General features: G+C 42.1%; 1 protein-coding gene across 1 annotated transcript in view; it reads left to right on the plus strand.

The window, feature by feature from the left end:
- The window catches only part of FOXN2 (forkhead box N2), a 146,259-nt gene extending 122,421 nt beyond the window's left edge, over nucleotides 1-23,838 (plus strand). Inside the window, exons 5-7 of the mRNA XM_030195829.1 lie at nucleotides 2,486-2,550; nucleotides 21,295-21,363; nucleotides 22,589-23,838. Coding sequence (XP_030051689.1) covers nucleotides 2,486-2,550; nucleotides 21,295-21,363; nucleotides 22,589-23,112 — 658 coding nt within the window. The 3' untranslated portion in view covers nucleotides 23,113-23,838. The remainder of the gene's footprint in view (nucleotides 1-2,485; nucleotides 2,551-21,294; nucleotides 21,364-22,588) is intronic.
- Nucleotides 23,839-25,877: the final 2,039 nt, after the last annotated feature.

Raw genomic sequence — 25,877 nt, forward strand, 5'->3', positions numbered from 1 at the left:
TGGATTTAGTGAAGGGAAATCTTGCCTCACTAATCTATTACATTTTTTTGAAGGGGTGAAAAAACATGTGGATAAAGGCAAGCCGGTTGATATTGTGTATCTGGATTTTCAAAAGACGTTTGACAAAGTACTTCATGAAAGACTTCAGAAGAAATTGGAGAGTCATGGGATAGGAGGTAGTGGATTAAAAACTGGTTAAAGGATAGAAAACAAAGAATAGGGTTAAATGGTCAGTATTCTCAATGGAGAAGGGTAGATAGTGGGCTTCCTCAGGGGTCTGTGCAGGGACCGCTGCTTTTTAATATATTTATAAATGATCTAGAGATGGGAGTAACTAGTGAGGCAATTAAATTTGCTGACGACACAAAGTTATTCTAAGTTGTTAAATCGCGAGAGGATTGTGAAAAATTACAGGAGGACCTTACAAGACTTGGAGACTGGGCGTCTAAATGGCAGATGACGTTTAATATGAGCAAGTGCAAAGTGATGCATGTAGGAAAGAGGAACCCGAATTATAGCTACTTAATGCAAGGTTCCATGTTAGGAGTCATCGACCATGAAAAGGATCTCGGCATTGTTGTTGATGATACGTTGCAATCCTTTGCTCAGTGTGCTGCGGCGGCTAAGAAAGCAAATAGAATGTTAGGTATTATTAGGAAAGGAATGGAAAACAAAAGTGAGGATGTTATAATGCCTTTGTATCGGTCCATGGTGCGACCACATTTCAAATATTGTGTTCAATTCTGGTCGCCACATCTCAAAAAAGGTACAGAGAAGCGACAAAAATGATAAAAGGGGATGGGACGACTTACCTATGAGGAAAGGCTAAAGCGTCTAGGGCTCTTCAGCTTGGAGAAGAGACGGCTGAGGGGGAGGTATTGTAGAGGTCTAAAAAGTGGAGTGGAATGGGTAAATGTGAATCATTTACTCTTTCCTAAAATACTAGGGCTAGGTGGCATGCGATGAAGCTACAAAGTAGTAAATTTAATACGAATCAGAGAAAATGTTTCTTCACTCAACGAATAATTAAACTCTGGAATTCATTGCCAGAGAATGTGGTAAAGGCATTTAGCTTAGTGGGGTTTAAAAAGGGTCTGGACAGCTTCCTAAAGGAACAGTCCATAGACCATTATTAAAATGACTTGGGGAAAATCCACTGCTTATTTCTGGGATAAGCAGCATAAAATGTATTGAGCATTTTTGGGGGATCTCGCCAGGTATTTGTGACCTAGGTTGGCCACTGTTGGAAACAGGGATGCTGGGCTTGATGGACCTTTGGTCTTATGAGTCTTGCTGCGTTCTGAATCAACTGGAGCTGGTGCAGGCCCTTTTGTAGTCAGACCATTGTATAGTGCATTGCAGTAATCCAGTCTTGATGTTATGGCATGCACAACAGGGATAAGATTTACCTTCTCGATGTAAGGAGAGAGACAATGTATCTGTCATAAATAGTAGAATCAACTCTTGAAGGTTGCTTGGATTTTGGGAATCAGAGTAAGTGTTGAGTCTAACTGTATTCCAAGGTTCCTGATTTGTGATTTGAGGGGGAATTCATACTTCCTGAAAGGGATTTTGATGTCAGGTATGTATCCACTTGTGTTAGGGACCTAGAGAAGCTTGGTTTTACTTGGGTTCAGGCAAAGTTTGTTGTGTTTAGCCCATTCTTGAATTGATGTTAGGTAATCAGTTTATTCAAGACTGTAGGTAAGTCATGTTCAGTGGGTATGAGTAGCTGCACATCATCCACATAGATGTAGAACTGAGTGTCCATTGACCAAATCAGCTCAGCTAGTGGCTTGAGGTAGATTTTGAACAGAATAGGTGACAGTATCGGTTTTTGTGGTACCCCGCAGGTCATTGTCCATGGTGGTGATGAGTTGCTGCCAAACGTTATGGATTGTTGCCTGTCTGATAGGATCTGAACCAGTCAAGTCCTGTTCCATTGATACCTATTTCTGTCAGTCATGCTGGCAAGATATGATTTTATGCAGCTTATCCTAGAAATAAGCAGTGGACTTTTCCTAAGTCCATCTTAATAATGGCTTATGGACTTTTCTTTTAGGAAGTTATCCATCTGTTGGGGTAGAGCAGATGGAAATAGGTTGGAAATAGCAGGAAGTATGATGGATCTTGTGATGAGGGCTTAAGGGACATTCTCAGGGGACCTTTTGAAAAGGTCTTTTCTGAGCTGGGGAATGTAAACCTAATTGAAGGGGCCCGTCAGATGACATCACCCACATTCTGCGTGTCCTGAGAGAAATAAATAATTTTAGCACACATCTTTATTCCTGCTTTAGTGAACCTTGTTTGTATCCTTAAATCATTCTAAATAGTTAAAAAGTGCACAAAGCTTGGTACACCTTATTACATCAGCCTCTGAGCCTTGTAATGAAAGCTATATTGCAGTTGTACTCCTTTTTATAGGTGCAGTTATGTTTGCTGTTTTAATATTGACTTATTGGAATAATTTGTGTTTTCTTTACAGTTCGCCATCGCCTTTCCACTACTTAACCTCTGTACTTAAACCGAATAAGGGCAGGACTCCTAAAGGTATGCAATGTATATAAATATCATTGTAAGATGCACACAGTCAGTTATTTAGAGCTTACAATGTAGTCCAATGGTGTAGACACAGGCCCTCCCCCCCACCCAAACACACACACACACTTTGGGCTCAGGCCCCCTCCAAGCCTGCAGCACCTGTTAAACAGCTGACGAGGATGGAGAAGCCCCACCAGCCAAAAGATTGGTTGCCCCATCCTTTCCCTCCTCCTTGTGCTGCTACAGTAAAGAGCTAGTCTGTGGCCTACCTGCATCCACCGACACTAGTACTCTCAAAGCACGCTCAGTTCTTGGCTCATGCTGAGCATGGGTGAGGAGTCTCGGCATCAGAGGCTGGAGGCAGACTGCTGACTTCCTCTCTATTGCAGCAGCATGAGGTGGAGAGAAGAAGCTTGGGCATTGAATTTCTTTGACAGGCAAGGGTTCGGCATCCCTACCAGCAAAAGTAATAGTTTTAATGTCAGGGTTAAGGGAGGAAATGCATTGCCCTCTCCCCCAAATGAAAAAAAATGGAGGACTGGCTATGCCCCTGGGACACAGACAAGGCAAATTTAGAGTTTCTGGGAGTTTTGTCAGATCGGAAATAAGCAAATGTTGGTAGATGACAATATATATATAACATTTGCTTATTTCCGATCTGACAAAACTCCCAGAAACTCTAAATTTGCCTTGTCTGTGTCCCAGGGGCATAGCCAGTCCTCCATTTTATATATTCCTTAATGCTGAATATTTTTCCTTTGTGAATAACAGTGGGGTCCTGTGAAATGTTTTGGCATAGTTTGCAGCTGGATATATTGCAAGGATGTGTGCCATTCTTTTCTTTTTGAGCCTGTGTGTTAATTTACATACACACCATATGAAAAATGCTAGTACCAATAAAGATGTCACACCTGTGGGGCAGCACTTTACAAAACCAGAACACTCTACCAGTGATTTCATGGTAAGAATCCTAAAAGGGAACTTTAAAACAATACAGGAATGTAAGACCTTTGAAGTCAGAATGATTAAATATTTTGACACCCTCCAGACAGGACTTAAAGATCTGGATCTTCTAGCCCGTTATAAACCATAAAACTGTACTGTTTTGTCACTCTCCTGTCTCAATGCATATCTCCCTGTCCCTCATCCACCCGACTCTTCCTGTCTCTGACCTATCTATCTCCATCCTGTTAGACTGTCACTGGAATGCTTTAATGTTTCACTTATATATACTATTAATACACTCAAGCTTGCAAGTAATTAATTTGAAACTCCAAAGCCACAGCTTCACACTTACTGTGTAGAACAATGGATACAGGAACAAGTGTCACCTTGAATTAAATAAGAATCAATCAACATCTAAAGTGGAGAAAAGAGGGGGTTCAGTATCACCACCCAGCCAGCCCAAGATAATCGGACTATAAGGCGTGGGCCCGGCGCAACATCATATAGCCAAAAAAAAACTCCACACTCAGTTGAATGTCCGAAAAATCAACTGTAGACAAATGCCTGTATCCAGTTATGACTGAAGCTACAGACCGAGAGTGCAACACCATTGTGTTTGGAGTTAAGATAAGTAATCGGTAGCATCATCAGAGCACTAAATTGTAAAGTAGAAAACATAGATACATTCCGTGATATAGATTCACTCTTTGATCTCACTACTCTGGATACAGGCATTTATCTACCGTTGATTTTTCGGACATTCAACTGAGTGTGGAGTTTTTTTGGGCTATATGATGTTGCGCCGGGCCCACACCTTATATAGTCCGATTATCTTGGGCTGGCTGGGTGGCGATACTGGACACTCACTCACATATACTGTCATCTACCAACATTTGCTTTTTTCTGATCTGACGAAGATGGGCAACCTTCGAAAGCTAATCAAGAAATGTATTAAGTTATGTCCAATAAAAAAAGGTATCATCTTATTTTCTTTTCCATGTTTTATTTTGTTTTATTTCTATTGGTTACCTTTAAAAGTGGACTAACACGGCTACCACACCTCTCTACTGGGAGTTTTGTGCAACTTGAGTACTGTAGAAACTGGTTACTACTACTAATCATTTGTATAGCGCTTCTGGATGTACGCAGTGCTGTACAGATTTTATGCAGGTACTTCTCTGTTCTTAGAGGGCTCACCCAAGGCAGTGCTCATGGAGAACCAGTATCAGGATTTAGGAGCTGCTCAGAAAAATAGGTTTTGAGGCAGGATTTGAGGGGGTTGCTTTAGTGGAGCAAAAATCTCTCTTTTCTAAGAAAACAGGCATGGGACTGAACAGGAAAAATTAGCATTTCAAAAACAGCTTTAATTACGCTTGTCTATTGAAGTAAGTATGGAGTAAACCTATAAAAGAGGAGTTTAGTCATACTGTTAACAGTTACAAAAAAAATTATTATTTTTATAATGTTAAAGCAAGTAGGTAGAGCCAGAGATAAGATTTAAAAAAGTCTGAAAAGGTAAGGTTACAGATCACTTGTTTGACTAGTTAAAGTTGCAAGAATCCAGCCTCAATCCCACTTACAATATTTATAAAAAGGCAGGAACTGGATGGTATCCCCCTCACCTGTCATTTTAGGTGGGTCCACAGTTAAGTTGGGTAGACCTTTCAAAACTCCCTTCCTCTACTTTGTTCTGCATCTTTTTCTCTTTCCCTCTCCTCTGCCCTCAGATCCAGCATTTGCCCCCCACCCTTATGGCCCAGCAATCTCCTCCCCCCCCCACCAGTCTACCTTTGTGGGCAGCAGTGGCGACAGACATCTGCCACCTTGCAGGCTTCTCTTTGCCATGTCCCACTTAGGGGAAACAGGAAGTGATGTCAGTGAGGGTAGAATGCAGCAGAGAAAAACTTGTGGGGCCAGTGAATACGCATCGCTGCTGCTGCCTGTGAAGATGCAGAGGTAGACCAAGGAGGGGTGGCAGTTGCCAGGCCATGTGCGGAGACAAATGCCAGATCCAAGGGGAGGAGGCAGCTGCCACTGAACTGTTTTGTGTGGCCAGACAGGGTGGATCTGTGCTCAACCAGGCCTCTCTGTAGTTATGCCACTGGTATGCCCTGCTGTTCTTATGTATTTTCATAGCCTTTTGAAATAAAAGTTGCATGTTTACTTCCTATCCTTAAAATATGCTGCTGTAAGTCAGCTTAGTTTAGTGGTAAATTCAGGCTGTGTATGATGCATGTGTGTGAGGCATTTAAAACAGCATGGAACATGCCTGTACTACATTTATTTCCTGTCCAAAACGACACAAAACCCAGGAAAAAAATATTTGGCCAAATATTCAAAAGCATTTATCTGGATAACAGCACCTGCTGCTCAGATTAGCATGTCTGACTGGGGCCATCCATGGATTTTCAGCAGCTCTATCCGGATAGTTCAGGGCAGTATAGGAGCAGAGTGGGAAATTATCCAGATAACCGTCCTAAGTTGTCTGGATAGTGGCGCTGATTAACACCATAATCCAGGTAACTTAGGTGATCAGCGGCCTATCTGGATGTTAAGCACCTGTATCTGGACAGCAACAGGTGCTGAATATCTGGAAATATTTTTAAATGATAACCAGAGTTTAAATATTGGCCCATTTATAGTTTGTCTAGCTTATATGTAAGTCTGGCCCTGGCCAACACATAAGCTACAGGGTTATCAGCAGTTCCTGCTGTGCTTCCATGTAATTTGGAAAGAACAGCAGGAACTGCTGATAACCCTGTAGCTTCTGTGCTGTCCGGGGCCAGATTTACATATAAGCTAGACAAACTACAAACTTTACCCCCCTGTTTACTAAGCTGAGCTAATGCCGACACAGCCCATTCAAAGTGAATGGGCTGTGTTGGTGTTGCCCCACATCAGCCGCTAGCATGGCTTAGTAAACAGAGAGGTTAGGGCCTCTTTTATCAAGCCACGCAAGCAGCTCCCGGTGCGGTAATGCTGACAAAGCCCATTCACTTTGATTGGACTCAGTCGACATTGCTGTGCAGGAGCCGCTAGTGTAGCTTCATAAGAGTCCCGTAGATTACAAGCGTCACTAAAAATAAATAAATATAATAATAATAAATGCATTAGTAAATAATGAAAATAATATAAAATATGAACCTTTTCCGGAGATGCGAAGGCGGTAGAATGAGAGGACATGAAATGAGATTGAAGGGGGGCAGACTCAAGAAAAATGTCAGGAAGTATTTTTTCACGGAGAGAGTAGTGGATGCTTGGAATGCCCTCCCGCGGGAGGTGGTGGAAACGAAAACAGTAACGGAATTCAAACATGCGTGGGATAAACATAAAGGAATCCTGTTCAGAAGGAATGGATCCTAAGGAGCTTAGCCGAGATTGGGTGGCAGAGCCGGTGGCGGGAGGCAGGGGTGGTGCTGGGCAGAGCCGGTGGCGGGAGGCGGGGATGGTGCTGGGCAGACTTACACGGTCTGTGCCGGAGGCGGCGCTGGTGGTTGGGAGGCGGGGATAGTGCTGGGCAGACTTATACGGTCTGTGCCCTGAAAAGGACAGGTACAAATCAAGGTGTAAGGTATACACAAAAAGTAGCACATGTGAGTTTATCTTGTTGGGCAGACTGGATGGACCGTGCAGGTCTTTTTCTGCCGTCATCTACTATGTAATCATTAATGGATTTAACCATTAATGATTATTTTATTTTATTTTCATTATTTACAAATGCGTTTATTATTATTATTATTTTATTTTTGTTAGTGAAGCTTTGTAATGTGAACCCCTAAAATTTATGTCCTGCTTAAGGTGCCACGGTATGCATGAATCTATCCCTGGTGCTGGAATGAAACAAAAAAAAAAATCCTACTTATTGTTCTTAAAAGAAACAACATAGTAATACTTTGGCTTATATTCACAGTAATAAGAGTAAGCAAGCAGAATTTAAGTTTCAAGATTTTCAAAATATATAAATTTCCCCGAGGAATGCAATAAAAATCAGGACAAGGGATTTTTAAAAAAATGTTCTCAGTACGGCTATAATTTTATTCACAGTCTGGGCTTTCTCAATTTTGGTGTCCATTTCCCCCCCCCCCCCCCCCCCCCTAATCACAACCACCATCATAAAGCATTCCTCTTCTGCATGTGTGCTTTGTAATGCCTGACTAGAGGGATGCCTGACTTGAGTGAGAGTCGAAATCTTATACTGGATGTGATAAATAGATGGTCAGTCTATTAGATCTTCCATCCAGAAACTGGTCCACATCTTCACGAACATACCTTGACCTGCACCTTCCCAATTGCAAAGGACTAAAGTATAAAACATATCATGCATCTAACTTCCCCTACCTGGGATCCCAACTCTGGAATGCTCGATCAACTAGTGAATACCTTCCCTTTAGGAAACTATTGAAAACTCATCTATTCAAACAGATTTACCCAAATGACTTGACCTACCATGAGTAAACATAAGCAACCCATCCATTTACCGGTTCATCTAATCATTAACAACAACGACTCAGAAATTACCTCCTACTAATCTTCTTACCCTCCATGCTCTTCCCCTACCTCTTCTTCATCGCTCCACTTCTTTTCCTATCCCTATCCTTTCTCTCATACCTCTTTTATCCCATTTACCCTTGTTCATTTGTCCTACCACATACCTCCTTTGTTGATTCAGATACTACAGATTGTATTCTCTTGTTACCATGTAAGCCCCATTGAGCCTGCGATGAGCGGGAAAGTGTGGGATACAAATGTAATAAATAAATAAAAATAAGGGATGGATAGCCAATGATGCTGAATATGTAAAGGGATAATACGATCAAATCTTGAAGCGTGGGCTTAGATATGGATAGCTGTGTGTTTGAATACTTTGAAGTCATCACAGCGAGTGTTGAGGAAGACCAGAATAAATAAATTGCAGTAGTCCAAATGTGATAGAATTAGGGCATAAAGAAGAGTCATTTGCGAGAAATCATCTAAGTATGGTCTGACAGTGATCAATCCCCACCCTATTCAAAGCTTTTCAACAATAGGGTGGTTCTGTGCACTCATAAAGTTCCTTCCTAAGATGGTGTCAGACTTCCATCTTAATCACCAATTGTTCTTCAAACATTTTTCCCTCAGCCACGTGCCCACATAGGCAAAAGTGTCATGCACATTTTGAATTACAGATGAGCCTTAGCCTTCTACTTGGAGGGACTAAAGTCCTTACCGAGTCCACTCAACATTTTGTTGGACCCCGATAAGCTCAGGATTTCTGTTGTCAAGTGTACCTTATCTAGTTGGCTAGCAGACTGCACCTCCTTTGCCTGCTTCTAAGCAGGCCTGACTCTTGAGGATCATGAGGCTTATAATGTCTGAGCCGTAGTTGCATCGGTGGTCCATTTGAGGGCATTCTCCATGAAGAAGATTGCAGGCTATGATGTGAACTTATTCACATTGTATTTGTGTTTGGAAATAGAGTCCTGATGTAACAATAGGTTTGGCCAGGTTAGAACTCAACTGCATCCTCCCAGGCCCATTTTTCTGCATTTTCAGGCTGCTTTCTGAAAAAAAAAAAAAAAAAGGCTCATGGCAACAAAAAACATTACTTAAGTTGGCCTATTGCATCTCCTTTTATATTTGTTTTCCACTTTTATTTGTTGAAGGCAGCCTGTAACTAGGGAGTCCTATCTCTGAGGACTTTCTATCCTGTTTGTCCTCAGAGAAAACCAAGTTACTTATCTGTAGCAGATGGTGTCCATGGAGAGCAGGATACAAGTTTTCACATACCCACCCACCTCCCCTCCCCTGGGAGTTGCATTCTACTCTAAGCTTTTTTTAAGACTGGGCGGGTTGCGCACAACAGCGGTGAGCAAGAAACTACACACACAGCTGTTTTTTTCAAAGTTTCTAGAGTAATCCTAAACTGAAGAGGCTTCTCCACAGGGGCTCCAGATATTATTGTTCTATCGCCCTATCTTCTCCCCATTGTAACATTCCATTGTTTGCATGCCTAAACGATGTCTTGACTTGACTGTGTCTTCCCATAACTCCTCACGATGTAACCCATAATCGTACTGTAACACATTTTTATACAATTTCCATCATTCACAATGTATTGTAAGCCACACTGAGCCCGCAAATAGGTAGGAAAATGTGGGATACAAATGCAATAAAATAAATAAATAAAAATTACCCCTCTGAGAACATGTATCCTGCTATCCATAGAGAACATCTGCTACAGGTAAGTAACTTGGTTTACTGGTTTTGTGTTCTTTGCAAAGCCTACATCTGCAGCCAGATATCTCGTTACTCTCTTGTAGTCTTATCTAATATAATAAAACGCACCGTGAACGTTCTGAAGACAACGTTCTGAAGTCACTCAAACACTCCCTGTAGGGTTCGTGGATTCATGGTGTGAAGCCAGCCAGCCGTCTCTGCCCCGCCCTCGCGTCAAACGTCATGACGTCGAGGGCGGAAAAAAAAACAAACAAACGGATCGCACCAACGCACGGTGCGTTTTATTATATTAGATATTAGATTTACCTCCGTGGTGGCGGTTCCGGCAGCGTCAGGGAAGGAGGCGGCGCTCCCGACGTCTCTAGCCTTCCCTTCGCTGTGTTCCGCCTTCTTCTGACGTCAAGGATGACGTCAGAAGAAGGCGGAACACAGCGAAGGGAAGGCTAGACGTCGGGAGCGCCACCTCCTTCCCTGACGCTGCGCTGCCGGAACCGCCACGGAGGTAAATTAAAAAAAAAAAAAAAGGGATGTTGGGGGGAGAGAAGAGGGTGGGCAGTAAAGTTGAACAATGGGAGCGGGAGGGCAGGGGAGAAACGACAGCATGGATGCGAAGGGGGGGGGCATGGATGCGAAGGGGGGGGAGAAGAGGGCGGACCAGGCTGGGACATGGGAGAGAGAGGAGCATGGATGCGAGGGGGGGTCATGGAAGGGAGAGAAGGGAATTGCTGGAAAAGAATGAATGGAGGGGGCAGGGGACAGAGGAGCATGGATTGGGAGGGCAGGGCTCAGGGAGAGAGGGGAATTGCTGGAAAGGGACGAATGGAGGGGGCAGGGGACAGAGGAGCATGGATGGGCATGGATTGGGAGGGCAGGGCTCAGGGAGAGAGGGGAATTGCTGGAAAGGGATGAATGGAGGGGGCAGGGGACAGAGGAGCATGGATTGGGAGGGCAGGGCTCAGGGAGAGAGGGGAATTTCTGGAAAGGGATGAATGGGAGGGGGCAGGGGACAGAGGAGCATGGATGGGCATGGATTGGGAGGGCAGGGCTCAGGGAGAGAGGGGAATTGCTGGATAGGGATGAATGGAGGGGACAGATGGGCATGGATGGATATGGATTGCAGGGCAGGGCTCAGGGAGAGAGGGGAATTGCTGGATAGGGATGAATGGAGGGGACAGATGGGCATGGATGGATATGGATTGCAGGGCAGGGCTCAGGGAGAGAGGGGAATTGCTGGATAGGGATGAATGGAGGGGGCAGGTGACAGAGGAGCATGGATGGGCATGGATTGGGAGGGCAGGGCTCAGGGAGAGAGGGGAATTGCTGGATAGGGATGAATGGAGGGGACAGATGGGCATGGATGGATATGGATTGCAGGGCAGTGCTCAGGGAGAGAGGGGAATTGCTGGATAGGGATGAATGGAGGGGGCAGGTGACAGAGGAGCATGGATGGGCATGGATTGGGAGGGCAGGGCTCAGCGAGAGAGGGGAATTGCTGGAAAAGGATGAATGGAGGGGGCAGGGGACAGATGGGCATGGATTGGGAGGGCAGGGCTCACACTCTCTCTCATATACAATGTCTTTCAGACTCTCACTCTCACACACTCTGTCTCACACTGTATCACATTCACTCTCTATGTGCCACACAGTCACTCACACACTCGCTTGGTCTCATACACTCACTCTCACAGAGAATCTGTGTCTCACACACACTCTCTCTCTCGCGCACACACACACACACACACTCTCTCTCACACTGTGTCTCACATACACACTTGCACACACTCTCATTCTCACACACACACTCTCTCACAAACACACTCACACCCAGACTCACTCTCTCTCTCACACACACACACACACACACACACTCACACTTTCACTCTGTCTCTCACACAGTCACTCTCACATATACTCACCCAAACATACACACTCCGAGGAAAACCTTGCTAGCGCCCGTTTCATTTGTGTCAGAAACGGGCCTTTTTTACTAGTTAATACATAAGGGTGATGATACAGTAGCTTCTTAAATGGGAAAAGATGCCACTAGATGCAAACTAAAATGAGCATTTTGAGCCAGGCAAATGAACAGTATGTAGTATCTATGCCAGTTGCTATGTAACATGTGCTAGCTTGACAACTATTTTGTTGTAGAGAGTACAATTTAAAAACCTGCTGGCAAAGAATAATAATATGAACTAACACAAGTTGTGTTGGAAAGCAAGAAGAGACTATTAAGAAGGCTGAAATTTTAACGTTTTTATGATTTCATTAGGCAAAATAGTGGCCTAGTGGTTAGGGTGGTGGACTTTGGTCCTGAGGAACTGAGTTCGATTCCCACGTCAGGCACAAGGCAGTTCCTTGTGACTCTGGGCAAGTCACTTAACCCTCCATTGCCCCATGTAAGCCGCATTGAGCCTGCCATGAGTGCAGGCTCAATGCGTGGGGTACAAATGTAACAAAAAAAAAAAAAGCCTTTGCACATATAATCAATTTCTTGTCTTCCGTATGGTTGACCCTTTCCACTCAATTACATTTTTGATAACCCCAGATCAGAATATTTTTACTGTAAAAACCATCAAATGACAAGCTTGCATAGCAGCCACAGTATCATACTGTAATATATCCTATGGCATAGGGTATACGATCAAAACAGGAAACGAAATGGCCCACCATGTGGGACAGTCAAGTGGAAAAAGTTAAAGTAGAAGGTTAGGCTCATTGGGATAATTCGATTAAGGAGAGTGTCAACATTTAAGCACCAAATGTGTGTATACCGGCATATATACCCATATGTGTGCACATGCATGTGTAAATGCAGAAAGAGAGCAGATCCAAATACAATATATAAAACGACAGCTTTTATTTAAAAGTACCCAACATGGTCCACATTTCACCAATACATTGGCTGCATCAAGGGATGCAGTTAAGAGAGTTGCACAGGGACAGACATTTTACCCATCCCCACGTATCCCCGCTGGAATCTAACCCTTCCCCACCCATCCCCAGTACTAAAATAACCCAACTTGTGGTAAAATAACTCGACAGTAGCCCATGTTGATAATCTCTCCTTTCAGTGCTTATGGGAATTTCAGTGCTATCATCCATATCCATTATTTTGTTTTTATTGTTTATTTATTTTACTATACCTTCACTTATTGCATAGCAAATCAGAACGGTTCACACAGCAAATATTACAATAAAAATTCTCATAAATTAAAATTATTTAGGATCTCAATTTAAAAATAGGAAAGAAGACAGACAAATCTTTCTTACTAGAGAAAACAATAAAATAAAAACAATAAGCTTGTATAACAATACATCATAATAAAATCAAAACATAAAAACATCTCAAAACCTTCAGGAAACCTGTGTAGTCGACCAACCGAAAATTCAGCAAGTGATGGAAATTGATTTGTAGTAGTGGGTTTTTAGTGTTTTACGAAAATGAGAAGATTTTTCCAATCTAATTGGCTGAGGCAATGAATTCCATAGTGCTGGGGATAACAAGTAAAAAGCTGATGTGTGAGTGGATTCCCCATCTAAAAACAGCTGTCCTTCCAAATTACATCCTCCAGTTGTCAGACTGACTTCTTAGTCGGTGCATATTTATCCAGCCTGATAATTCACACCAATAATAAAATTGTATAGAGAGAAATAAATCTTCTAACATATACAGAAAATTGGTCTTCCTTTCTCTAGTACACTCATTGTTTCTGTGCTCTAGCCTTTGGTAAGCTTTTTGACCTTTTTGATTTTTATTTAAAGCAAACCACAATTTTTTTTTCTCCATAATCTTTATACAGTGAAAACCACAAAACCCAGATTTTGCTAAATTTAGGAGTTATAATATAGGGAATACATCAATGAGCAGGTGAAAATAATAGCTTCTGTGCTTTTAAGAGTTTGAAATAAAATATTTTGTTCTATGAATGGAATAACTCGGTCCGACATCACAGCTTTTAGGATCTCTGTAATTAAAAAAAATATATATGCACCACAGGGAGTATGAGTAATAATGCTGCTAAGAAAAGCCTGTCTGAAAGAGCATACTTCAGATGAACAAAAAAATCAAACTCAGATTGCAGCACCATGAGAAAATGTAAAATATTACATTTTAAAAAATGTTAAAAAAAAGAGATAGAGGCATATTTTCAAAGCACTTTGGGAGGCTAAGTTCCATAGGTTTCTATGGAACTTTGGGAGGCTAAGTGCTTTGAAAATGAGCCTCATAGTACACTAAACCATCACCAACCTTGACATTCTCATACCATATCCGTTTAGGTCTGATTTACTAAGGTTTTTCCTCCTCTACTGCATCTTAGGAGGGGACAAAATCTTATTAAATCATAGAAACATAAAAACTGATGGCATATTAAGACCATATGGCCTGTCCAGTCGACTCGTTTAACCATCTACATCGCTTCCTCTCCCTTAGAGATCCTACATGCTTGTCCCATTTTTTCTTGAAGTCAGATCCAGGCTTTGTCTCCACCACCTCTATCAGGAGACCATTCCACACATCCACCACCCTTTCCATGAAGAGTGGAGGAGGAACTTAATGGTTAGGTCAGTGGGCTGAGAATGTGGGGAAACTGGATTTGATTCCCATTGCAGCTGTTTGTGATCCTGGGCAAGTCACTTAACCTTCCATTGTCCCAGATACAAAACTTATGGACCGATGTTCAGAACTCCTGCACTATAGGGAACAGCGCCCAACCCATACCATGGGAACACCACCAAAACTTAGCTCCCCAATGCGCAACGCTAATAGTATGCAAATGGTATGTTCGCTGTGAGATCAAAAGTAAGGGGGAGGAATGTGCTTGACACGTGTACAAGAGTTTTGTGATAAGCACAGTTGTTGTGCACGTGCCTAGGCAAACCTAGAAGTGAAGCATACATTGGTGCTATTCCTCTGCACCTTTAAATGCACTGCAGTCTCAATTATCCGACTTGTTGTTGGATAAGTGAAAACTCAGTACGGAAAACACTGTATAAACCCCTCAAACATGCATAAACAAAAGGCCTAGAGTTCCCGATTTTCAAAAATTGTTTATTAACAACATTATAACACATACTGCAGCATGACTGGAGCGCTAAAACATAATTACTGTACATGTGCTTGCTCTAAAACAGATATTTTTAAAAGAAATAAACACAATGACCGTCACCAGGTGGTCTGTCAGATATGCCGGATGGTTGGATTAGCAAAGGTTGGATAATCGAGACTGTACTATATAAGTCTTTCAGAAAAATGTTTTCACCTGAAAGCTTACATTGAAGTGCAGAAAACAGGTGCCAGTATGTGCTTTCACTTTCGACTTTGCTCTGCCTCGCACACATTCGCCTCTCACTACCAGCGCTTAGGGGCTTGCACGGGCTTACTTCTGCTTCAACATTAAATAAAAACCAGCATATTTTAGAGAGAGAATCGTTGAAAATTCTCTCTTCGAACACCCCAATTCCAGCTCGGAGTTAGGTTTCCAGTGGTAAGGGCAGCTTTGTTTTGTGCGATGTTCTCTGCGCATTGGGAGAGAATAGGAAATGACCTCATTAACATGCATTTGACTATATTTAAATGTTATTTGTGCTAGTCTGGCGCTAATTGCCTCTAGTGCCGGTGTTAGGTTTTGAGCATCCGTCCATCAGATTGTGAGCCCACTAGAGACTGAGAAAGTACTTGCATATAATATATGTAAACAACTTTGGTTGTATTCACAGAAAGGTAGTATATCATATCCGTGATTCTTTACCCCTTTAGATTACTCCTGACTCTATCCCTTTTCACCTTATTTGTCCTGTTTGTCTGTCCTAATTAGATTGTAAGCTCTGTCGAGCAGGGATTGTTGCTTTATGTTCAAGTGTACAGTGCTGCGTACGTCTAGTAGCGCTATAGAAATAAGTAGTAGTAGTAGTTTTATCCTATGCCCCTCATTCCAGAGCTTCCTTTCAATTGAAAGAGATTCTCCTCCTTTTGGAATAGTGCCACAAAGGTATTTAAACATTTCTATCATATTCCCTTCTTCCACTTTTCTTTCAAAGTATAAATATTGAGATCTTTGTCTGTCTCGATATGCTTTATGACCATTTTAGTAGCCACCTCTGAACTGATTTGATCCCATTTATATCTTTTCCTGAAGGAAAAGTCCATTGAACATTATTAAAAAATATATATTTTTTTTTTTTTTTGGGGGGGGGGGGGGTTGCTGGGTTCTTGAAGCCTGGATTGGCCGCTGTCGGAGACAGGATGCTGGGCTTGATGGACCCTTGGTCTTTTCCCAGTATGGCGATGCTTATGTGCTTATCTGAAGGTGCGGTCTCCAAAATTGTACCCTGTACTCTAAATGAGGTCTCAACAGAGACTTATACAGAGGCATAATTGCATCTTTTTTTCCTACTGACCGTTCCTCTCCCTATGACCCCAAGCATCCTTCTGGCTTTTGCTGTTGACTTTTCTACCTGTTTGGGCCACCCTAAGATCATCATTATTATAATGAAGTAAATGAGAATGGAAAGACCAAACTGAAAATGCTTCTACTTAGTGCAGATGAGCATATTAATTGTCATAATTAACCCAGTGTAAGCCTCCCATTCCCACTGTACTTCCAACCACTTCCTATCACAGCCAGTGCTTGCTTTGAGGTGCTGTATAGATCATGGTTTTTGTGCATGCCCCACAATGAATTCAGGGACAGCTGTGAAGGAATATTCAGTTGTTAATAGTCAGTATCCCAGGATTCCAGAGTAAGGAGCCTTTGAAATGTTTTATGTATTTATTTGTTTATTTGGATTTCGCTCACACCTTTTTCAGTAGTCTGCTCAGTGTGCTGCTGCGGCTAGGAAAGCGAATAGAATGTTGGGTGTTATTAGGAAGGGTATGGAGTCCAGGTGTGCGGATGTTATAATGCCGTTGTATCGCTCCATGGTGCGACCGCACCTGGAGTATTGTGTTCAGTACTGGTCTCCGTATCTCAAAAAAGATATAGTAGAATTGGAAAAGGTACAGCGAAGGGCGACGAAAATGATAGTGGGGATGGGACGACTTTCCTATGAAGAGAGGCTGAGAAGGCTAGGGCTTTTCAGCTTGGAGAAGAGACGGCTGAGGGGAGATATGATAGAAGTGTATAAAATAATGAGTGGAATGGATCGGGTGGATGTGAAGCGACTGTTCACGCTATCCAAAAATACTAGGACTAGAGGGCATGAGTTGAAGCTACAGTGTGGTAAATTTAAAACGAATCGGAGAAAATTTTTCTTCACCCAACGTGTAATTAGACTCTGGAATTCATTGCCGGAGAACGTGGTACGGGCGGTTAGCTTGACGGAGTTTAAAAAGGGGTTAGATAGATTCCTAAAGGACAAGTCCATAGACCGCTATTAAATGGACTTGGAAAAATTCCGCATTTTTAGGTATAACTTGTCTGGAATGTTTTTACGTTTGGGGAGCGTGCCAGGTGCCCTTGACCTGGATTGGCCACTGTCGGTGACAGGATGCTGGGCTAGATGGACCTTTGGTCTTTCCCAGTATGGCACTACTTATGTACTTATGTACTTATGAGTTACATTCAGGGGTATTTTCCCTCTCCCTGTAGGGCTTACAATCTAAGCTTGTACCTGAGACAATGGAGGGTTAAGTGACTTGCCCAAGGTTACAAGGAACAGCAGTGGGATTTGAACCAGCCACCTCTGGATGTCAAGACTGGTTCTCTAACCACTTTATTTATTTATTTATTTATTTATTGCATTTGTATCCCACATTTTCCCACCCCTTTGCAGGCTCAATGTGGCTTACAATACATCATGAATAGTGGAAATATTTAAGAAAGTAGACATTTAGTATTACAGAAGGATCTTGGGTAATATGATAATGATAAAACATAATAGTAGTATAACAAGCAAATATTGTAAGACAATTCTGAATATAAGTGTAGGAGTTCACATTTGTTGATCTTTGTGGTATGCCTTGTTAAAGAGATGGGTCTTCAGTAGTTTGCGGAAGTTAGTTAGTTCATAGATCATTTTTAAGTTGTATGGCAGCGCGTTCCAGAATTGTGTGCTCAAGTAGGAAAAGGTTGGCGCGTGCGTTAGTTTGTATTTTAGACCTTTACAGTTGGGGAAGTGAAGATTAAGGAATGTGCAGGATGATTTTTTGGCATTCCTGGGTGGTAAGTCTATCAGGTCTGACATGTAGGCTGGGGCATCTCCGTGAATGATTTTGTGAACTAGGGTGCATATTTTGAACATGATGCGTTCTTTAAGTGGGAGCCAGTGTAGCTTTTCACGTAGGGGTTTAGCACTTTCATATTTTGTTTTACCGAATATGAGTCTGGCTGCAGTGTTCTGAGCTGTCTGAAGTTTCTTGATTATTTGCTCTTTGCAGCCAGCGTAGAGTGTGTTGCAGTAGTCTAAGTGACTGAGTACCATTGATTGTACCAGGTTGCAGAAGACGGTCCTTGGGAAGAAAGGTCTTACTCTTTAATTTCCACATTGAGTGGAACATCTTCTTTGTTGTGTTTTTCGCGTGACTCTCAAGTGTTAGGTATTGACTTAGTATCGACTTGGCCGCTCCTGCACTCATAAGTTTAAATAAAATAATGTAAAAACTACAGTAGTTGTAAGCCCTTCATCAAAGTTGATTTATGTTGATGTGCTGTTTAAAGCTTGATTGGCAATTTTTATGCCCACTTGCTGAAGAATCAATCTAGTATAGACAGAAAATGTTTGTACAACTGTTTGACATATGAAAGAGCAGAAATATTCCCCCCCCCCCCCCCCCCCCATTTTCTTTTTCTTACTTTAATTCACCTTTTCATTGGTTCAAAGGAAATTAAACGGAGCTCAGACTTGTATATTTAAAACGTCTTGAAACACAAGGCCAATGTCAATTTATTTTGTTCCTAAAATCTATTCTTTAGTCTTAAAACAGCCAACTCAGTTAACATAGCTGAGTTAAAAAAAAAAAAAAAAGATTTTAGATAAAGTCTCGTAAGAAAGATCAGTAAACCATTATTAACCAGGTAAACTTAGAAAAGCCTCTGCTTATTTCTGGGTATAAGTACTACTACTACTATAAATCATTTGTATAGCGCTACCAGTCGTACGCAGCGCTTCACAATTTAACATGAAGAAAGACAGTCCCTGCTCAAAAGAGCTTACAATCTGAATCAAGATAGACAGATAGGACAAATAAGGGATAAGGTAGGACAGACAGGACATAAGGGGAAAGGTAGGTCAGACAGAGAGGACATATGGGGAAAGGGACAACTGAAGAGAGGAAGACAGGATAAAGGTTACGAGCAGGTGACAAATTAGGAATTAAAAGCAACATCAAACAGGTAGGTCTTTAGCCCGGATTTCAAGGCGCCCAGGGATGGAGCTTGACGTAATGGCTCAGGGATTCTATTCCAGGCATAAGGTGCGGCAAGATAAAAGGATCGGAGTCTGGCGTTGGCGATGGAGGAGAATTAGGAGAGATTTGCCTAGTGAATGGAGATCCTGGGAGGGAGTGTAGGGAGAGATGAGGGTGGAGAGGTAGTGAGGAGCAGCAAAGTGAATGCACTTATAGGTTAATAAGAGGAGCTTGAACTGTATACGGAAACGGATAGGGAGCCAGTGAAGAGACTTCAGAAGAGGGCTGATATTGGCATAGCAACTTTGGCGAAATATTAATCGAGCAGCAGAATTTTGAACAGATTGAAGAGGAGAGAGATGGCTGTGTGGAAGGCCAGTGAGAAGCAAGTTGCAGTAGTCCAAGCGAGAAGTGATGAGAGTGTGGATGAGGGTTCTGGTAGCGTGCTCAGAAAGGAGAGGGCGAATTTTGGCGATATTATAGAGGAAGAAACGACAGGTTTTAGCAATCTGTTGAATATGTGCAGAGAAGGAGAGGGAGGAGTCGAAGATGACCCCAAGGTTACAAGCAGATGAGACAGGGAGAATGAGCGTGTTGTCAACAGAAATAGAGAGTGGGGGAAGGGGAGAGGTTGGTTTAGGTGGGAAGATAAGGAGCTCAGTTTTGGATAATTGAGCTTCAGGTGGCGGTGAGACATCCAGGCAGCAATGTCAGATAGGAGGCAGATATCTTGGCCTGGATTTCTGCTGCGATTTCTGGTGTGGAGAGGTAGATTTGGGAGTCATCAGGGTAAAGGTGATATTGAAAACCGTGGGCTGAGATCAGAGCACCAAGGGAGGAAGTATAAATGGAGAAAAGGAGAGGTCCTAGGACAGATCCTTGAGGTACACCCACTGAGAATGGGATAGAGGAAGAGGAGGATCCACCAGAGTAAACACTAAAAGTACGCTGAGAGAGATAAGAAGAGAACCAGGAAAGAGCAGAGTTCTGAAATCCAAGTGAGGACAGCATGCCAAGGAGTAGGCTGTGATCAACAGTGTCAAAAGCAGCAGAAAGATCAAGAAGGATAGAGTAGAGCCCTTTGGATTTAGCCAGGAATAGATCATTGGAGACTTTAGCAAGTGTAGTTTCAGTTGAATGAAGGGGGCAAAAGCCAGATTGGAGTGGATCAAGAATAGCTTGAGAAGAAAGAAAGTCGAGGCAGCGACGGAGGACAGCACATTCTAGTATCTTGGATAAGAAAGGGAGGAGGGAGATGGGGCGATAGTTGGAAGGAGAGGTAGGATCCAGAGAAGGTTTTTTGAGGAGTGGGGTGACTACGGCATGTTTGAAGGCATCAGGGACAACCGCAGTGGAAAGTGACAAATTGAGAATATGACAGATGAAAGGGGTGACAGCAGGAGAGATAGTGTTGAGTATATGAGTGGGGATAGGGTCAGTGGGGCAGGTGGTTAGTTTAGAGGATGAAAGAAAAGAAGTAAAGTTTCTTCTTCAGTGATTTCGGAAAAGGAAAGAAAGGAGGCAGGGGTAAGAGGGTTGAGAGAGTGAACTAAGGGAAGGGTGGAGAGCTGGTTGCGAATTCAAGTTTAATCTTGTGAACCTTATCGTGAAAGTAATCAGCCAAAGTCTTGGGAGAAAGTGAAGGGGGAGTTGGAGGAGAAGGCACTTTGAGGAGACAGTTTAGCGTGGCATTCAGACCAATAGAGTTAGTCAATTGGATATAATAACCCTTTTTGGCAAGTTGGAGAGCAGATTGGAAGGAGGTCAGTAAGAATTTGAAGTGGAGGAGTGGCCTAGTGGTTAGGGTGGTGGACTTTGGTCCTGGGGAACTGAGTTCGATTCCCGGCACAGGCAGCTCCTTGTGACTCTGGGCAAGTCACTTAACCCTCCATTGCCCCATGTAAGCCGCATTGAGCCTGCCATGAATGGGAAAGCGCGGGGTACAAATGTAACAAAAAAAAAAAAAAAAGTGTATGAAGTCAGCATGGGCACGAGATTTAAGCCAAAGGCGTTCAGCAGAGCGGGCACAAGAGCGTAGGTAACGTATAGTAGGGGTCATCCAAGGCTGGGGTTTGGTATGTAAGAAGTAAGAAGGAAAAGATATATTCCTTGGGATCCTGCCAGATACCTGTGATCTGGATTACCCATTTTTGGAACCAGAATGCCGAGCTTGATAAACTTTAGTCTGATCCACTGTGGTGTTTCTTATGTAAGTGAGGGTTGTTTGTTTTTTCTCTTTGCAGATTCTGACATAGACGCTGCCACTGCAATGATGCTGTTAAACACTTCTATTCAGGAACAAGCTTTAGACTGTAAGAACATTTTTTTTTTAATTATATCTTTCTGCCATGCTTAACTGTATAGTGGTTGTAGAGCTTTCCTGTATATAATATGTAGACCACTTTGGTTCTACCACAGAAGGGTGGTATATCAAATGCATTAACCTTACTCTTACCCTTTTCTTAAATGCCAAGTAGGAGCTTGCATTTTCAGATGGGCCAAATCGCTTTGTATTTGATCAGAATCCCACTGAAAACATGGTTGGTGTTGAACAACCCCTGTTTTCCCAACAAAATGAATTACACGTGATTAGCTGCAAAGAGTAGCTTTACAGCTGTATAAACCGGGTGCTTGCATTTACATGCGTACGCATGCACCTACATGTCAATAATATCCCTAAGCACTATTCGTAACATACAAGGTAGGTATTTGCAAGGGGAGTGTACACAAGGAAGGCGCAAAGACTGGGTATAGTCAGAGCTCCAATATGCACGCAACTTACTGGATACTGTAAGTTGCATGTATCCCTACTGTATTTCGGCACATGCACTTAACACAGGCTTTATGGTTGATGCCACAGAGGTGTTTAAATGTCTCTTATCTGCCATCTCCCACCTTTCCTTCAAAGTACACTTATTGAGATCTTTAAATCTGTCCTCATACTCTTTATCATGAAGGCCACTGCCCATTTTAGTAGCCAGCTTCTGAACAGACGCCATGCTGTTTATATATTTTTGAAGGTGCAGTCTTCAGAATTGTATACAGTATTCTAAATGAGGTCTCACCGGAGACAGAGGCATTATCACCACCTCATTCCTGCTGGCCATTCTTCTCCCTATGCACCCAAGTGTCCTGGCTTTTACTGTCACCTTTTCTACCCATTCGGCCACCTTAAGACCATGCTGTATACACACACAGGTGTTTTCTGGTTGTATACTGTAGGTTTTATGTTAAGTGTCTCCAAGCATTTGCATAAATCTGGCCTAGAGTTTTAAGGCACCTCCTGAGGAAGGGAACCTCAAGTATTCCCAAAATCTGACATCTTAAAATCATTATTAATCTAGGAAAGGTACCACCTGTACCTCTAGTACTTTGATTTTTATTGTAACAGATTTTTACATGAATCCGGCTCTTTCTGCTAACATGTTTTAAAATCAGTTGACAGGAGTGGGGATGTCCCATACTGACAGATATCAAAGATTGTTTTATTTAAATTTGCTCTTACTGAAACACGTTTTTTTTTTCTTTTTAAATTAGGTGAGAAACCCCAGCCTCTCAAGGTGGTGTTACCGAAGAAGAGAAGCTATGCCAACGCGTTTAGTCATCATAGTTCTTTGAACCTCCAGGAAAATGATGCTGCAGCTACCAATATTGACCCAAAGGAGGATCATAATTACAGCGCAAGTGGTGGAACTTCACAACGATGTGAGTCCAGATCCAGCGTGTCTTCCCTCTCCTCCGTCGATGAAGTGTATGAATTCATCCCCAAGCCCAGCCGAGCAGGAAGTGATGGCAGTGAAGGTTTTCACAGTGATGAGGACACGGACATTGACTATGAAGATGATCCACTGGGTGACAGTGGCTATGCATCACAGCCTTGTACAGATATCGTGAGCAAGGGTCAGATAACAAAGAAGTCTCGAAAGGTGCTACATCAAGACATTGATGAGGAGCTCAAGGAGGCTGCAGGCTCATTGCTTCACCTAGCTGGAATCCGCACATGCCTCGATTCGTTAATAAGTACTGCGGACACTCAGAGTCAGAAGCATAGGAAGAAATAGTGATTACAGTAGTCTCCATATATATTATTTTTTTCTTTTTTCGAGTTTATTTTTCTAAGTGTGGCAGTACTCTTCTGCTGTCCTTCACCAAGGAGATCAAAGCCATAAAAGGACTGATTAGCTTTTTATTGGTTGTTGTTTTTTTTTTTGCTCCCCCCTGATAAACTGTAGTGTGTGCTTTTTTTTTATCCCCAGTATTTCCTGAAAATGATTTGGATAGTCGTTTCATAGGAGAGTTGCATGACTTCCAAGTCCCAAAGTCTATTGTTTGACCATCATTGCAAATGCTTTTATATTTTTCTAGAGAAGAAACACACACACAAACATAAAATTAAAAAAAAAGAAACATAAACCTGTCAATATAAAAATATTCCTATTAGTTAAGGACATGGAAGAAACAAGTGCTTTTTTTTTTTTTCTAAACCATTTGGTGAATTCTGGCAGTATTAAGTGAAATGTGTCTCTGATTTCAGGTGAGAATAGGTGTGGTAAAATATGAGTGCATTAGACAGTGCAGGACTAGAGATTAGCTCATCGGCTAGCCTGGTTGATTGAGCAAGAGTTAGCATTTTTGATAGGTATGTGAAAAAAAAAGGTAAATTACTAAAGAGCTTTTCCCTTCTTTTTTTCCCCCTCAGGATAGTGGAATTGATTGCATTAACTTTATTCCTAAAACACTGAGTATTTTCAGGGCTTAATTTGTAGACGGAAAGGAATTGGAACTTGGGGGAGGGGGTTGGTGGCCAGGGGTAGGCTCCAGGCTCCCCCCCCCCCCCCCCCAACTTTTCCTGCATGCTACCTGGAAGGGAAAGTCTGGAGTCGAATAAAAAAAGTAGTGTAACTGCTTTCCAGGCCGTTCCCCCAGAAATTAAGCCCTAGATTCAACTATCCCACTTCCTCTTCTGATGTAATGTTCTTAGCTAGTATACTTTGATTTCTTGCTGTTAAAACTATTTAAACCCCTTTCCACATATACTTCTCTTCACTGATGGGCATATATTTGTCTTTTCCTCACGTTGGTTGACTTAGTAGCATTTTTCATTTGGGGGGGGGGGGGGCTCTGGGATGGACTCTGCATTGTAATTGCCTTTGCTGCTACAAAATCTCTCAATTTGCATCTCAAAGGTGGTGGTTTACTACATCAGTGGCATGTAATCTAGAAATAAAGCAAGGCATCTTCTTAATTATATACATCTTATAGATATGTGGTGACAAATTTGTTTTCTCTCTCAATTTTTATTTAAAATCTTTTTTTTCCCAATTGTAAAAAAACAAAATACAAACCATATAAAGAAACAGTAACACAAGTCTCAAATGACCAGTAAAATAAAATGAACTAGCTAAGTAAACCCCCTCCCTTCCCCCAGTCAACTAAAATTTCTAGAACTCTCTTTTCACTGTTCCTTCAACGAGCACTGGTCGTACAAAAGCCCCCCCCCCCCCCCCCCCCCCCCCCCCATCCCAGTCCTTCCCCTTTAAGTACAATTTCTTGTAAGTAGGTCCATTCTTCATGGACAGGGTCATAACAGCCTTGATGTATTATCAGTCAGCTTCCGCAAATCTCTTATCAGCTTTGTCACATGATCCAATCACGTAGGGCAGGCCCAACAGTTTACTTCCGATGAGCAACAGTTTCACTTTTGGAGGCTGCTAAACAGATTCTCTTAAGTCTGGATTGCCATTTAAGTCCCTTTCTGTTTCTCAGGCCCCAAAAGGAAAGCACTGGGTCCAGCACAAAAGGCGTACCCAGTCCTCATGATATTAATCATGCAACAGCAGTCCAATATTGTATTTTCCCACAGGATCACCATATATGGTAAAAGGTCCTCCATTCTTGGCACCCCCAACACATATTGGAAATGCTAACAGGAAACATAGCTTTTAATTTCTGTGGAGTATAATACCATCTAGTAACTATCTTGTATGTATTTTCTTTAATCAAAATACAAACGGAAGCTTTTCTCACCTTACGAAACACTTTTTTTTTTCCATTCACTGTGTTAAAGATGTTTGCTATAAAAAAAAACATTTTGGTACTTCATTCATGTTATCAGGCTAATAAAATTTGGAACTCAATACCAGAGCAAATACGAACCATCTCAGATTATCTATGGTTTCGTAAAGCATTAAAAACCTTTCTTTTTGAAAGATATGACTGATACTAGTAAGTAGCATAACTGTCATTCTATTCTTGATTTTGTTTTGTACTTTCATTGTAACCCGCGTAGATTCTTCATTGAGGGAAGCTGGATATAAATACATAGAATAGAATTAATGTGGTGACAATTTTTTTCTTTCTTTTTTTTTTTCTGTCCAAGACTCTTTTTTTTTTTTTTTTTTTTTGTACTTTTGCAGCAGCCTCACTAGGCAGATATGCTGATCAGAAAGCTGGTAGACATTACTGCACTCCAAACATATTTCATAATCTTGAAACACTTGTATATTTTGCCTTTCTCCTTAAAGGAAAAGGGCATTGCAGTCATACCATGTGTTGTCCTGATATATAGTGCTAAGGCTATCATTAAACCAATTTTATTATAACAGAATTTCCCACTTGTTTATAGGCTGTTTTAACGTTTGAAAGTGGGAGAAAAATAGTACATGCGCCTGGGAATAAGAAGTGTGTGTCAACTTGTGGGAAGATTCTCTGTTAAGAGTGCCTCAGTTTTCATTTAACATAGTACAGCCTACTGGGGTTTGTTACCAGGTTGCTTTATCTGAGGATTGGTGGTGGCAGCCTCAAACTGTGTCGTCCTGCTGTTCTT

The sequence above is a fragment of the Microcaecilia unicolor genome, chromosome 3, assembly GCF_901765095.1.
Source record: "Microcaecilia unicolor chromosome 3, aMicUni1.1, whole genome shotgun sequence".
NCBI classification, from domain to species: domain Eukaryota; kingdom Metazoa; phylum Chordata; class Amphibia; order Gymnophiona; family Siphonopidae; genus Microcaecilia; species Microcaecilia unicolor.